This window comes from Kwoniella dendrophila, chromosome 10, assembly GCF_036810415.1.
Source record: "Kwoniella dendrophila CBS 6074 chromosome 10, complete sequence".
Classification (NCBI taxonomy): domain Eukaryota; kingdom Fungi; phylum Basidiomycota; class Tremellomycetes; order Tremellales; family Cryptococcaceae; genus Kwoniella; species Kwoniella dendrophila.
The window spans coordinates 1,064,036-1,078,553 of record NC_089485.1 but is presented as its reverse complement, the minus strand read 5'-3'; the positions used below and the strand labels follow the sequence as shown (position 1 = coordinate 1,078,553).

General features: G+C 41.1%; 8 protein-coding genes across 8 annotated transcripts; 4 read left to right on the top strand and 4 right to left on the bottom strand.

Annotated features, from left to right (window-relative positions):
- Positions 1-653: 653 nt before the first annotated feature.
- L201_007351 (uncharacterized protein) lies at positions 654-2,781 on the top strand (the record flags this gene model as incomplete). Its single annotated transcript, XM_066223059.1, has 9 exons — positions 654-791; positions 876-1,275; positions 1,377-1,621; positions 1,704-1,745; positions 1,820-1,928; positions 2,001-2,206; positions 2,280-2,358; positions 2,436-2,505; positions 2,649-2,781. 9 exons carry the CDS (start codon positions 654-656, stop codon positions 2,779-2,781), a joined length of 1,422 nt encoding a protein of 473 aa, XP_066079156.1.
- Positions 2,782-2,978: 197 nt separating this feature from the next.
- On the bottom strand, positions 2,979-4,039 carry L201_007350 (uncharacterized protein; the record flags this gene model as incomplete). Its single annotated transcript, XM_066223058.1, has 4 exons — positions 2,979-3,017; positions 3,152-3,247; positions 3,576-3,703; positions 3,889-4,039. 4 exons carry the CDS (start codon positions 4,037-4,039, stop codon positions 2,979-2,981), a joined length of 414 nt encoding a protein of 137 aa, XP_066079155.1.
- Positions 4,040-5,018: 979 nt separating this feature from the next.
- On the bottom strand, positions 5,019-6,030 carry L201_007349 (uncharacterized protein; the record flags this gene model as incomplete). Its single annotated transcript, XM_066223057.1, has 3 exons — positions 5,019-5,228; positions 5,296-5,636; positions 5,706-6,030. The coding sequence occupies 3 exons, from the start codon at positions 6,028-6,030 to the stop codon at positions 5,019-5,021; spliced, it is 876 nt and encodes a 291-aa protein (XP_066079154.1).
- Positions 6,031-6,511: 481 nt separating this feature from the next.
- Positions 6,512-7,039, top strand: L201_007348 (uncharacterized protein; the record flags this gene model as incomplete). The annotated part of the gene is made up of 1 exon (XM_066223056.1): positions 6,512-7,039. The coding sequence occupies one exon, from the start codon at positions 6,512-6,514 to the stop codon at positions 7,037-7,039; it is 528 nt and encodes a 175-aa protein (XP_066079153.1).
- A 217-nt stretch (positions 7,040-7,256) lies between these two features.
- Positions 7,257-8,472, bottom strand: L201_007347 (uncharacterized protein; the record flags this gene model as incomplete). Its single annotated transcript, XM_066223055.1, has 2 exons — positions 7,257-7,727; positions 7,789-8,472. The coding sequence occupies 2 exons, from the start codon at positions 8,470-8,472 to the stop codon at positions 7,257-7,259; spliced, it is 1,155 nt and encodes a 384-aa protein (XP_066079152.1).
- A 1,323-nt stretch (positions 8,473-9,795) lies between these two features.
- On the top strand, positions 9,796-11,010 carry L201_007346 (uncharacterized protein; the record flags this gene model as incomplete). The annotated part of the gene is made up of 1 exon (XM_066223054.1): positions 9,796-11,010. One exon carries the CDS (start codon positions 9,796-9,798, stop codon positions 11,008-11,010), a length of 1,215 nt encoding a protein of 404 aa, XP_066079151.1.
- A 612-nt stretch (positions 11,011-11,622) lies between these two features.
- On the top strand, positions 11,623-12,412 carry L201_007345 (uncharacterized protein; the record flags this gene model as incomplete). Its single annotated transcript, XM_066223053.1, has 3 exons — positions 11,623-11,991; positions 12,047-12,279; positions 12,346-12,412. The coding sequence occupies 3 exons, from the start codon at positions 11,623-11,625 to the stop codon at positions 12,410-12,412; spliced, it is 669 nt and encodes a 222-aa protein (XP_066079150.1).
- A 356-nt stretch (positions 12,413-12,768) lies between these two features.
- L201_007344 (uncharacterized protein) lies at positions 12,769-14,501 on the bottom strand (the record flags this gene model as incomplete). Its single annotated transcript, XM_066223052.1, has 10 exons — positions 12,769-13,044; positions 13,106-13,158; positions 13,215-13,276; positions 13,348-13,411; positions 13,517-13,737; positions 13,803-13,867; positions 13,937-14,051; positions 14,118-14,184; positions 14,269-14,342; positions 14,401-14,501. 10 exons carry the CDS (start codon positions 14,499-14,501, stop codon positions 12,769-12,771), a joined length of 1,098 nt encoding a protein of 365 aa, XP_066079149.1.
- Between the last annotated feature and the right edge of the window lie 17 nt (positions 14,502-14,518).

Sequence of the window (14,518 nt, the reverse complement as noted above, 5' to 3'; positions counted from 1 at the left end):
TGCCGAAAAGCGAAATTATTTGCTTGGTTCGTCCTGCCGATTACGATAAATTTGGACTCTAGCTGGTCTATTTTGAAAGAATATTTCGGTAAATGAAACTTTCTGGGCAACAACTACACTACACTGCCTTGACGTCATTCCCATGAAACAATTTGGCTGGAATCAGATAGAGCTACCAACCCCGTTCAGCGCCTGTAAAGAGGGTTTTACAATCGATTTCAGTTTTCATCTTGTCTTCTTCCGCTGTAACAAGGAATAATTCCAAAATCAGTTAACGATAACTATGTCGATTGCGACAATCCAATGCATCGATGTCATTTCGAGGTGTGGACATCTTTATCGTAAGCGGTATGTCAAAGCTTTCCAATTTGTAAACATTGGAAGAAACGACGTCAGACTTATTGCAGCTGCATCATTATGTTACAATAAGGTAACATATCTTCAAAATCTGTGTATCAATTCAAGGCTTACCACAAACCTTCATCGTTTGCCCAGCAGTATCATAGAACATCTTCTCACCTCGACACTACCTGTCCTCATTTGTTGTCAAAAACATTACATTGTTGAATACTGTTGTGGAACCGCTACCATCGACTCAAAGCAATCTATCGATAACTTCCCAAATAGATCGAAACAGTGGTTAGTTTATAACCATGTCGCCTTTTAGCAACGCACCTTCGATTAAGGAGGTATTGACTTCAAAGGAGACGCCAGATGGGAAGAAAAGAGTAGGATTCTTTTCGAAGGAACTCAAAGATGGGAAGAAAGAGTGGGCTAAGTTGACTTTTATGGTGAGTGACAGTAGAATATCATATAACCTCCGTCCGAGCTGGGCTAGTGAAAGGCAAAAGCTGATCGTCCAATTTAATCATTAGACATTCGGTATGATTACAATATTCATGTTCTTATTCTTGTCGATATATTTCGGTTCATATTATAAGCAAGTACCTAGAGCAGCACATTTATCAATAGAAGTTATAGATCTAGATTCAATTGCATCACCGATTGGTGTTCCACATCCAGCAATTTTAGGACCAGCGATGATAAATGCTATTCAGAACGATGTCAAAGCGGCAGCACCTCATTTGGGGTGGTATTTTGCCGATAATTCTACCTTACAGCAATTCAGATTGAGTGGAAATGGACAAGGGTTAGATCCATATGCTTATGCTGAACAAAAAGTATTGAATCAGGATGTCTGGGGTGTTCTTATCATCAACAGCAATGCTACACGTGGTGTCTGGAGTGGTCTGACTCAAGGTGTAATTTGGGAACGTGAGTAATCAGTCCTTGGTTTAATCTCCAATTTGCTGGCGCTTTTTTGCAAAATGACGATTAAGGTGCTGACAAAGATAGCATATTCTGGTTCCATACAGCTACTGGTGCCATGACTTTCCTTTACGAAGAAGCGAGAAACTTCTACGCCGAAAATCAATATGTTTCGAGATTAGGTTCAATGGTAATGACCTCAGGTGGTAACGCTGCAGCGACCACATTAGCATCGCAAATTCTGGCTTTAGGTAATGCATCTGCTGTGTTAACAACTGGTTCCCAAGCTATGGCTGTTGCAAGTCCCTTCAGTTATAACTTGCATAACCTGAGACCTTTTGATCAACTTGCTGTAAGTAATATCCATTTTCAGCAATGAACCGTGTTTGATGGTGAATCGAAAAATCGCGGTTAACATCATATCTTTTCAACAGGGTATCGCTTCTACAACAGTTGGAACAGTGTATTTGATCATCGTGAGTCATACTTCCAGTCCGAGAAGTGTTCCAGATCTCTTTGACTGACTGAACACCAATGATGATTCTGATAGTTCACCTTTTTGATCTCTGTGACATGGAACAATCAAGGTTTACCTCTCATCCAAGATTCTTTAACGCTTACCTCGGAAGTATTGGTCAAACTTCTTGTACCATTCATCGGTAAGCTATTTCATCCGATTTTTGGAACGATCAGTAATATTCTTCACTAATGCATACCGCTCTTCATTTCAGGTTACTTCTGGTTATCCCTGAATTACTCTCTAGTCTCACTAGCTTTCTTGATTGATTTCACGAGAAAATTTGGTAAAGGTGGATTTGTCGTTTACTGGATGGCAGATTGGATCACAATGTCAGCTTTAGGTTTTGTAATGGAAACGATGTTCCTATGGTTAGGCCCATTCTTCCCTTTCTTCTTGATTTTCTGGGTTATCTTGAACGTAAGCTTCTTTTTCTTGTCGGTATAACACTAAACCATGATGCTAACCCTTGATCACTTCTTTCCTTGCTCAGGTAACCGTCGCTTTCTTGGACATTTCCGACATGGCATCTTTCTATAGATATGGATACTTTACACCGGTATGGAATTTAGGTATGTCTAAGAACCCCTTATATATAAATGACCCATTGCAATAGATCATTTGAGCTAACCCCTTTGTACTATCTTAGTTGACATGGCAAAATGCGTTACATTTGCTACAAAAAACCATTATGCCCAAAATTTTGCTGTTAATTTAGCGTAAGTCATCGTCTGATTTACTTGTTACTATCTGCAATGCCAGCGATCAGCATCAATCGCACTGCCAGCGAGTAGTTTGGTTTGACTCTTTTAATTGATTATTCCGCTTGATGGCATCGCGCTGACGTTGTGGTTTTTCGCAGTTGGCTTCTTGTTTGGATGACCCTTCTAGTATTGACGGTGGTATATCAAAGAAGAAACAAAGAAAAGGAAGCTATGCAGAAGAAGTGGGAGGAGATCAAAGAAGCTGATAAGAAAGAAATTGATCATTCCTAGTCAGCTCGATGAAGAATAACCTTATGTAGAATACTCTTGATGATAGAATATAATGTAGCATAGATGCATGTTGATGATTATACAAATTGTATCGGATAGTACAGTGGAGAGCATAAATCCAAGAAGCGAGTAAAGCTTGATTTAACTAATTGGCGATTATCAAAAAGCGAGGGAGAGTATCGAAAAAGTAAAGGTATTTAGTTATTCGTGGAAGTTTGGTCACCACAATTTAAACACTGGTATAAGCAGCAAGAGCATGTCAGCCAATTAGTTACCGTAATCCAAAAATTTCACATATGGCGACCAATATAATGAAGGGTTGCTCCCTGATTAGGATTCAGATGCAGTCAGCAGAAAATGGGAAACTCACTTTGTAGAAGATTGTTGAACCTTCATCCGCTGAACGAAGTTGCATCTCCTTGTAAGATAAACCTATATGTCCACATTTCTGACATTTTTCCTGGGCCTAAAACAAGTGAAAATGATGAATCAGCATAATTTCTTGAAACTCGGCGGGTCTTCGCTTTCTTGCTTTACAATTCACAGCATTCTTATCGTTCCTTCTATCACTGCGATCCCCAATTCCCTCTACTATCTTATCAATTTCTCTATAGGCCAGCTTTCACCGTCACTTCGCCCTCTTCCCTTTTTTTCTGCATTCTCTTATCAAAGATGTGAGATATCTCCCAGGATCCTCCTTGACCTAGTTCCTGGAAAAGCTAATACTCCTGAGATATATGCTTCTACCTATCTTCAGGTGAATAGTGTTACCCTATGAATGGGAGAAGACTCACAACTGGATCTCTATCCTTAGCAGCTTCACCGTCCTGTACTTTATTCTGTACTAAAGCTCGTTTCGATCGTAATTCACTTGGGAAAGCATTTGGTGATGAATACGTTCTAGTTGGTAGATTTTCATAAGCTAAACAAAGAAGGGCATTTATGACAGTCAGTAAACCGGTTTGCTGTTGGTCATTTTAGCGAGATCTGCAGCTTGTTTGTTGTGAAGAAAAGTCCATGATGTCGATTTCTGAATATCTTAAGTCTCGGCAGTTCGAAACTATTTGTCCACGTTCAGAAGCGAAAAGGCTAATTCGGTATACTCACAAGATGCAGGTTCTTTCCTTCCACATTGATGACATGCAATTTCATCTTGATCATCCTTAGGTAAATCTAATAATGTACCACAAGCTGGACAAAATAGTAAAGAACCTATACGATGTGCCGCTACCCGTGTTGATTTGGTTGATGGCGCCATTTGATTAGCTTCCTGATAATTTGGTTGGGTTTCTAAAAATGAGCTGGAACTTTTTTTGCTTTCTGATGGGGGATTAGGGGGTGTTGTCTGGTCCAGTCCTATTCCATGTATCGTTTGTATTCAATTTGTACTAAATTGGATCAAAGAGCTGTATCAACAGCTATCTTCCAATATCCAATTTTCTGTTTCTTCAACCGGAAAAAAAAGTCAAAACAGTGAGTGGAGGTTTACGATACGGTGTATATTACGTAACTGCTGAACCATTATGCGAGATCGCTGTTTCTTATGGTATTGTATCATGATGGCTATTGCATGCATATTCATCATCAACGATCTCGTTCACTTTTTCCACTTCTTTCCTACACAGAGTCACACAAAACATGTAACACATAAGCTGCATGCAGGCGTTGGAAAAATATAAGTAGTGATACTGTCTTCCTACTTCTGGCTCTGAGGTTACAGGGATTACCGGGACCCCTTTGTCGTTCCTCTGAGCGACAACAATTATACGTGGTTATCGATAATACCATTATCAGTGCATGATGAATCAAGTATTGATAAAGCTCCTGAGAAGACTCAAGATGTTCAGACTCGGTTAAGACACCTTGCGGATTGAATTTTATCCTGTTCTCTGTGAATCTGTGGATGATTGATGCAATGAATAAGAGGTATTTTGTAAGAAAAGAGTTAAGGTTCGGTCGTTATTGATATTATTGATGGCGATGGTGATGGATGTGTACAGCTGATATCCAGTAGGGGCCTGAACGTAAACTCATTAGTCTTCAAAGAGAGCGCAACCTTTTTGTAATATGTGTCGTCCCACTTGTATCACTGGTATTGTCAAGTGGCAGGCAGATGAGCAGGGATGGTAGTTAGCATGGTCATCATGTTATCAGCTTACAAGGTTCTCTGAAAATCGAGAATAGGTTAGGGAAGGACAGCCAATGTCCTTTTTATCGATACAATGCATCCTATCCGTCTATTGCTTCTTTACAGCCTTGTCCCTCAATTCCTCGGGTATCCATTCTATTGGGAAACCTTTGACACCGCCGACAACTTCGTGTTTCTTGAGATATGTCTGTTCAGGCGACCAAGTAAAAGGGTTCTGTCTGGTTCGTTTCTTTCGATGACGGGCAAGAAGATGTCGAGTATCTATGGGGATATCAGCTGGTAATGATGATTTTAGGTCCTGTTTAACAATTATACAGTTAGTATTGTATGATATTTTTATGGAACGAATCTCTGTTACAACTTACATTTGCAGCTTCCACCAATCTATCAAGTATATTTGAAACTTCTATTCTATTCTGTTGAGAATTACCAAATCTTTCTTCTGAAATTTTGATATAACCTTCTTTACCTTCTTTTGAATTTGTGTCAAGTAAGAATTCGTTTTGACCTGGTCTCCCAGGGGTCCACCGTGGTCCAGCAAGTAGTTTGATTCTTTGAATCGACTCCGGTGTAGATAATTGTAGTGATGACACCGGTACAAGTAATACTGATTTGGTATGGAATTTAGAGGATGGTGAAGATAAGTCAATTGTACTTGTTAATCGGATTGATGAAGTTGGAGGTACGAATTTAGTTTTGTTTGCAGCTGTTTGTTGAAGGTATTAGCATATAGCTCTTTCCATCAAGCTTACCACTGTATATTTGATGAACTTGCCTCTTAAAGCGTTTCTATCCTCTTCAATCTTTCTTACTAAACCTTCACCTTCTTGTATTCTGAACATTCTCATCCAACCAAGAGAAGTGGCATCATCAAAATCGAATTTTGGTGTATTCATCACTGACCATGGTCTATTCTTCTTGGCGAGAGCACTTGATGGTGCTGCAGGTGTTTCGGGAAAGAAAGCTTGAGGTGAAGATTCGGGAGCCGCTGATTCTGGCTTAGCATCTAGGGCAAGAACGGAAGAAGAGAAAGACCTAATAGCGATTCGAGCTGAAGAAGAGGATGGCAAAGACCGTAATGTTGTTCTTGATAGCGACATTTTGGCGAGACTCATAGATAATCAATATTTGAAAGAAGATTATCAATACGCAAAATTCAAGCATGGAAAGTGAAGCGAAAACAAAAAACACCTTTCAAGCTTTGAATTTCAACATTTCTCGAAAGAGATATAAGAGACCGTTGCATGCGCCTATCAGATATGTACCAGCGCAAATAAAGCGGGAATCACCGCTATATCTTGATAGGCATGCACAGGGAAGTTTCCTATTCGCTCGAGACTTTTGACTTTGTGTTGTAGTTTTAGCTTGAGAGAAAGATTAATCTCAAGTGTCCTTAACGTATGTTATGCAAAACCTATCCATGAAGAAGTAAAATACACATAGAAGGACACAAGAGAGCAAGAAAATTCTGACTGAGCGACTCATTGTTCGTCAAACAACACAATTCACTTACACATATCCCACCTGGAACTAACAAAAACCAAAACCGCTCAACCAATACATCTTCTCATCGATACTGCAATGTCATCCTCAATACTTCGTCCATCATCTTCAAAAATATCATCTTTACGGCCTTTAACACAATCACGAGGTAAACATACACATTCTACCCCTCAATCGTTATGGCAATCACGTACACATCTTAATCCTCCACCTTCTGTACCACCCCCAATGGTGCCTACATATCCTATGCGAGTGATTTTATCAGATGGATCAACATTCACAGCATATACAACAGCACCCACACCTTCGACTAAGAAATTAACTCGAGATGTATTAAATAATCCTTTATGGTCACCAGCAAGTGAAAGAAAGGGATTAGGCGAAGGTGAAGAAGGTAGAGTTGGTAGATTTAGAAAGAGATTTGAAGGGATTACATTAGAAGAACCTCAAGAAGATGTCAGTACAGATACTACAACGATTAAGAAAGAAGAAGCTTTCGGTGCACTTGATTTAGATTGGATGTCGGAAGGTGGTGTAGAAGAGAAAATTAGTGAAAAACAAAAAAATCCCGTAAAGGCTGGAAAAGGTAAAGGAAAGAAGAAGTAGTCATTACAACTGGTATAGTTAATTGGTCCTGGTCATAGAGATTGAACACAACTTTAAGATATGTTACTCGTCACGAAAACATCCATACAATGCATCTCTCGTATTATATACCACTTTCAACCAGTCCCTGCGATTGCATTATCAACATGCACGACCATTTCAAGCTTCCGTTGAAAGACTTCATTGCTAGATAGAAAAACAGCTGCCATGATAGATGTTATGTGGCGTAGTCGATCTGCAAATTCTTGGCTTGTCGTTGAGCCTTTTCAACTGTATCAGCTAAAGAAGTAAGCTTGATAGCTACTTGCCTCAGGCGATTGGGCCCGAATTCCATGATTTCTGCACTCCTATTTGGTAAATTACTCAACATGTCGAAGATCGATGAATCGTCTTTACCTTCAACCGCTTGGTCGATATTCTTTCGCAATCGTTTCCTGGTTTTCCGTCTAGTACTGTCCATTGCTTCGTGCAGATTAGTTGTATCCGCGTTGAGGCCATCGCTCGTGCATTGATCTAAAACATGGACGAGAGACACGAGATAGTCGGTCATTGCATCATCGTTGACAAGGTTACGTCGAAAACTGACGACTTCTTGTGGAAGTGGTTGTGTTAGTGTCTGTTTGCCATAAGCTGATAGATCGATAGCTAGTGGATCTCGATCAAACGGAGATTGATTTTTTGTCGCAGTCTGGTATCATCATCAAGAGCCTATTAGCTTCTGACTGGGATGTACCATTGTGATCACTTACCGTTCCTAATTCAGACGACGAACCAACAGGGGTCGTGTTCTCAAATTGACTAGCTGGTGTCTCGGTGGTGTTATTGGTGAAGTTTCCGTCAGAAAATCGTCGAAAGTGCTGGAGCATGGAGAGTGTCTGATCCAGATGTGTGGGAGCTACCATACGTTCCGCGAAGCTTAACTTATCAAGTACCGCTTGAAAAGATCTTTCATCTCTTTTACTCATCATATCTAGGGCGACTTCCTGTAGGTCCTTCTTAGTCATGTCACTAAGTACCGCTTGACGTAACTGATGATGGTAAAGCAAGACTTCATCAATTTTGTCAATAGATTCCCGCATTGACGAGCCGAAGTGGCTAATTCTATTCGCTTGACGACAAACGTTTGCTATTCTGTGTGCTAGGGTTCTAGTATAATCAGAGTTCATAGCCATGTATCTAAATTGAAACAAAGAGTCCTGATTAGGATTATTTGACGTAACGTCTTGGAGCGCTTTTATCATCAAAGTGGGAAAATCTTCTTCAAGACCTCCAGGAGAGGACGTCTCCGCTATCTCGACTACTTCGGTTTCCATCATGGTTTGGAACATATCATCAAATTTTCGTTTGGGTGAATCGCGTTCGTCATAGTATCCATCATCGGAAGAATCGTCAGAATCGACGTAGACTCTCCGTTTAGTTTCGTCGGTAGGCATTTGCTGCTTCAAACCTGCAATTGTGTGAGGTAAAGTGTGTTTAAGTTTCTTGGACCGAGGGATAGATCGAGGAGTCTGAGGAATGAGTAAGGTCCCTCCCAAAAGAAAGTCACGATTAATCAAGAGCTCCAAGATATATACATAAGCTTTTGCATGTACATGTTTGTTACATTGTCGCGATGTTAATGTCCAAACTTGAAAGGAGGGTACAGTATGAAAGGATGAGTGCTTGAAAGGATAGGGTTTTGAAATAACCAATTCATGCCCATTCATTTACTGTGGAACTTCCTCTTGATCACCCTGGCTTCTTTCTCTTCAAGAAATCTGATTGGTGTTCGTGTCTTCATATATCCTTCGGAACTGGTGATTTACCAGGTGAGCTGTGAACGGATATTCAGGGGTGGCGACGGTTCATACTTGGAGGAGGCTATTCTGACGCAAAATTCAGTGTTTCCCGTACTATGAGGAGATACATGCCCTAGAATCCCTTAAGAGAGCGAGAAGGTACTATGAGGAATTAATACAATTTGAATCTCAAGTGTTTTGATACTTAGCAATACCCAGAAATCTCGAATTTCTAACCATGGTGAACTGGCGACAGCCACATTTGTGGTTCCACATTCAGTACCCTTCTCAAATTACCGGTTATTCCGATGATCCGAGATAACAAACAGATCGCTTTCATGCTTTTAACTACCAAACCTCTTTCTTATTTTAGATATTCAATACGTATAACGTATATCAAATATATATCGCAGTATTTATAAGCTTTTCCAATACGAACGTGTAGCTGTGGTGCCAATTCAAAACAAAGGGACTGATGGTGAGCACGGACGTTACTGCCAAGTATCGTATTCTAGCCTTAGAAATGGATGAACAACCCGTTGACAAAGTATACGCTTTAAATTAATCGCTATTGACAAGCGAATTTGATTATATAGGTTATGCTACTAATGTTTAAAGGGACAAGCTACAATGCCTGCTATAATAAAATACTTTCCATCACACGTCAACCGTCCTTGATTATAAGGGGGTTCGGTTGAGTCAACCTGTTGTAAAATACAGTCAACTGTCTACTAAATACACTAAAGGTGACGTGTCGATAGAGCAATATATCAATAGTGAATAGCCATGTAATATCCACGACAACTTGTAATCTTATCTTCCCTGACTGCTCACAAAAATTTCGGTCGTTTTGACTTTGAATCCTTCAACTTTTCTGCTCTTCGCCACTCACCCAATTTCAACTCAACTTGATTCTTCACATCTCTACTAGTTGCTTCTTCCCAAAAATTACCTATAAAAACCGTCCTATTCAGTACAATGTCTGGTCCGCCTCCTATTCCATCTGCTGGATTAAGTCCTGTCCTACCTGTGCAGCCTTTCGCCGGCTCTTCTTTCCCACCTCCAGTTCCGCCCAATGATACTTTCACTCCATCCGTTACGAATAAATCAGGAATCAGGAGGCTCTACAATTTGTTTAAACGAGCAAAATCTGACACCGGATCGAAAAACGGCAAGAACAAGGGGATAATCAGAAAAATAAAAGGCCTTTTCGCGAGTCTCAAATTGAAGAAGAAGGTGAATGTTGATCCTTCCTCAAATGTCCTTGCTATAAATCAGTCTAGTAATACAGAGAATGAGGATGGCACAAATGATGGAATAGCTCAACCTGCGACTACTTCTCCGGAAACAACTGCTCAACCTCATCAAAATGAAGCCCAAACTTCTCATCAATCAGCGCAAGAAATGGGTAAAGCACAAAATGAAACGTCAATATCCCCGGCAGATTCTACCGATCTTTTCCACCAAGCTGTCATTGATGCGCAAAAACGAGCCGACAGGCTTGGTAGTACAACTCAGATTCTCCGGGTCTTAGCTGAAGGGCTTACTGTCGGAGCAGCAACTTGGATGCCTGGTGTAGGGGAAGCTGCGTCTATGGTATTAGCTATGGTTTCTACTGCCGAAAAAATATCTTTGGGAAAAGTCGCCGCACTTCGTTTGGTTGAACGTTCGGCAATAGTGCTTGAAGCTATCGAGCAGACTATCATTCAGCACGAAGGTCAACTGCTTCCAGGGATGCTTGAACACGTTAATAAGCTCTTAGCCCATCTGCATCAGAACAACCAGTTTCTTGTCAAGTTGTCTGAAAGGTCTTTCCTCAAGCTCTACCTTCATTCCGACGAAATTGATCGCCGACTCTCCGCTGCTAATGAAGACTTGTCGGATTTTGTGGATATCTTCCATCTTCAAGCACAAATTTCCCTCGCGGCCTGGGAGGAACAGTCGAGAGTTGATAGGGAAGAAGACATGCGGATACTTCTTCGAAAGCTTGATGAAGCTAGGGAAACTGACGAAAAGATCCTGGAATCTCAGCAAGACATCATCAATACCCTCCAGAAAATCACCTTGACTGCTAATAGTACCACACAGGTTGAACAAAATCGCTCAAATCGCTTAACAGTAACTGCTTCTGAATCCACCGAATTATCTTACACCACTGCAACTGAAGGTGAAATTCCAGAGGAACAAAGGTGAGATGAAGAATTCCTAACATAACTTCGCTCAAACCCCTCCCATTATTGCTCTCCTTCTCTCCTCTCTTAAAAGACCCACTTGTGAGACCGTGACTTTCTTTGCTGCCCGATGACAAGGATTTACGTCATTGTATCTCAGACTGTGCTGAAGGACGTATGAAAACTACCATTCTGACTGGATAGCTGAATGATGCATACAGAACGAAGAAAAGTTGTAAGAAAAGGTGTAAGGGGGTTGCCCAACTTTATGACAGGGAGGCCGAAAGGAGGGGGAAGAAGGGGGTGTACAATGATAAGAGTAACGTAAACGAAATCTCAATTATATCGGCTGAATTCTTACAATGTTCTTCATTATAGATTGACTTCTCCCATAACCAACGATATCCCACTTCCGGAACACTACGACGATATCTCTAGCTCCTCCGGATCATTGTTGTCCATTCCACCGCATCTGGAAACTCAACCGTCATTCGAGTCGGATCGAGCGGAAAGACATTATCGGCATTATCTGTCTCACGGGTTCGATGACAGGCTGTCGATTGCTCTTTGGTTCCCTTCGGTTGTACCTCTTGGTAGCATAGGGTTTGTCAGGAATGGCCAATTTGTCCATATCATGGACGCGCATATGCCTCCCATCGGGATCAAACAGCTTCCTCCGATGCCGTATCTAGATGAATTTAGTGCATTTCAAACAATAAAAGTTGCGGTGAACGAACGAGGTAACACGGAAAAAGGACTGGAGATGGTAGCTACTATATCAAACTCCTTGAAGTTATCAGCAGAAGAGTCGAAAGCTCCCTGTCGAAGGATCTCCTTTCCTCTCAAGCCAGGAATGAAGCAAGCAGCTCTTATAGTGGAAGATGGAACTTTCGAGATATACAAATCGCTTACGCAGGCTAAGTTGTACCTTGCGACTAACATAAATTGGATTTTAGAACAGTATGGCGACCGATATCACATATGTAAAGAAGATGTTATTATGGTCAGTTTTATATTAGTATCGTCTCAAATAATCGTATAGCTGACAGGGATCATAGGTTGTTGGTACTCTCATTGCCAGAGATTGGGCAATGATGATTTCAGGTTTCAGGCCTCAAACAACTCTCACATTCAATGTTCGTGCTCCGTCGGACCGGGTGGAGGGTGAAACATGGGGCAACTGGACAGTTAGCTATGGAGAAAAAGGGCTCGAGAAGAATATGGCGGCCGAGCTAGATAAGAAAGATCACAAATTCTCTTGCAAGGTCTCAAGGGTTTTGTCATTTTCCCCGTAAGTACGGGAACTGTCGACGAAGTCGCATACTCGGCGCCGCTAATCATTCTGCATCCTTGATAGTAACGCTGTTCTTTTAGCCAGATTGAAATTTCCTCCTGCCGGGTTAGAACCGACTCTCTACCCTTAAATGACACCAGTTGCGTGGTTTATTTGTTTCTTGGTAACTGTTCACTTATTCGCGTACATGTTCTAGCCTGATATCGTCCTCTCTCAGTCGCATGTACATCATTTAACAGAGTTCTGTATTGCTCGAATGCGACAGAATATACTGCTCGCAGTGCCCTTAGTCCACGGTTTTGTGCAGACAATACAAAAAAATTATTCTTCCATCGAGATTTACGAAAACGTCCTACGGTGGCAAAATGCCAAATTGTAAACAAGATTTTCGCAAAAATAGTATTTCGCTCTTCCTGATACATCTATGCATTCGCATTTCAACGCTTCTAGATGACCTTTACCATTGAGCTTACGATGGAATGGTGATCATAGCCTGGCTATCCGAGCAATCAAGTCTATAGTTCCTTCTGCCCATCCTAGATTATCGTGACCCCCGTTTTTACCTTCCCACCATATAACTTCACCTTTTTCCCCTCTGTCGAATGAACGTACTGTACCCCATCCTGCATAACTTTTTTCTTTCCACGTTGAGACGGCGAGTGCGGAGTCGGAGCGGAGGGAAGAGAATATTCTGGCTGAGTGAGCATGTGGGATGGTGTTATCGTTGACAGCATGTAGAATCAAAGTAGGGGACGAAGTGCGCTATGAAATGGAATGTTTGGCTAGTCAGCAAAGAAACACTAGACAGACTCATGATACTTACTCCGAGGGCTTTAATAGAATTGAAAGGATGCAGCAAGAATGACTGAAAGAAACCTTTATGAAATCATCAACATAGATCATTGTCATTCTGGAGCAGAGCAGGTGCTTACGTTGTGCGGAAGGGAAAACAGCAAGTGGTCCTAGGATAGGTATGAACTTGAAAAGTCGATAGCTGTCTCAAAATCTTAAGTATCAATTCCTGTTACGGGATTGGGATGTTATGAGCTCAGAAAACAAGCCTACCTAGCGAGTAATTCTGTTATCGAGGTGAATGGAGCTATAAGAACTAAAGCCTTGGGATTTATACCTACGACAACCACAGGATTATGATTTAGCTTTCGCAACAATATGTGGTACAGTCTTGGAAACAGCATGATTCGAAAAGTTAGGGAATCAATTTACAGAAACTCACCTTCCTCAGCTAATTGACCAGCCAAACCAGAAACTACGCCTGTACCTAAACTTTGACCAATCAATAATATATTATTCTGCATTTCTTCCTTGCTCATTCCGACCTTCTGCATAGAACGAGAAACGAAATTATAGGCTGTTCTAGCATCTTCAATCAGACCTTTTTCAGATGGTTTACCTGAAGAATCTGCAAATCCTCTATAATCTATGACTAGAACATTACTATTAGAACTACCTGGTCAGTCAATGATAGAAATTATCGTGAACTTTAACCGGATGCAACATACCAATCTAGATTGTTTGAGAAGGAGGAATAACTCCTAACTCGATGCGAAACAGCCCTAGTTCCTGCCTATTTATGACTGAGCATGATCAGCGCCTTTGTCGTGAGATAATACGTCAACGCGATCATATTACGAACATTACCGTGGAAGTATAGGATAGTCGGTCTATCTTGAAAGGCTTGATCAAACAGATCCATATCGAGTGAAGCCTCGGGCGGGAACGGATTCAACGATTGATATACTGTTCTAGGTCTGTATGATAACAGTCAGGTGTTATCACTTAGGAGAGTTGCAGTAAGGAATCATATTTTAACTCACAGAATATGCCATGCACCTATCTCCTCTCCATCTGAAATATTCAATCGCAAGTTTCTTGCCTTGAAAGCTGAAGATCACCACCTCAATCAGCCATGACATCGCCAAGTCCAAGGCTAGATGCCGAATCGCAGAATATGAGACCAAGACTGACGAGCTAAGCCATATTTCTCCGGACTCTCGAAGTCTGGAAACAAAGGCAGAGGTACATGATGCAAGAACAATAACCTATATGTCGAACACATATGATCAGCATCTCGAAACTATGTTGTGCAAGTCTACTTACTCGCGTTGAATTTGTGGTATGGTCAAAAGCACTAAAATAGTAGCATATGCGAAAAAGAATCCCGCCGGTATATAGTGAGCTTTTCTCAATAGTGAGTGCATATCTGGATCATCTAGCG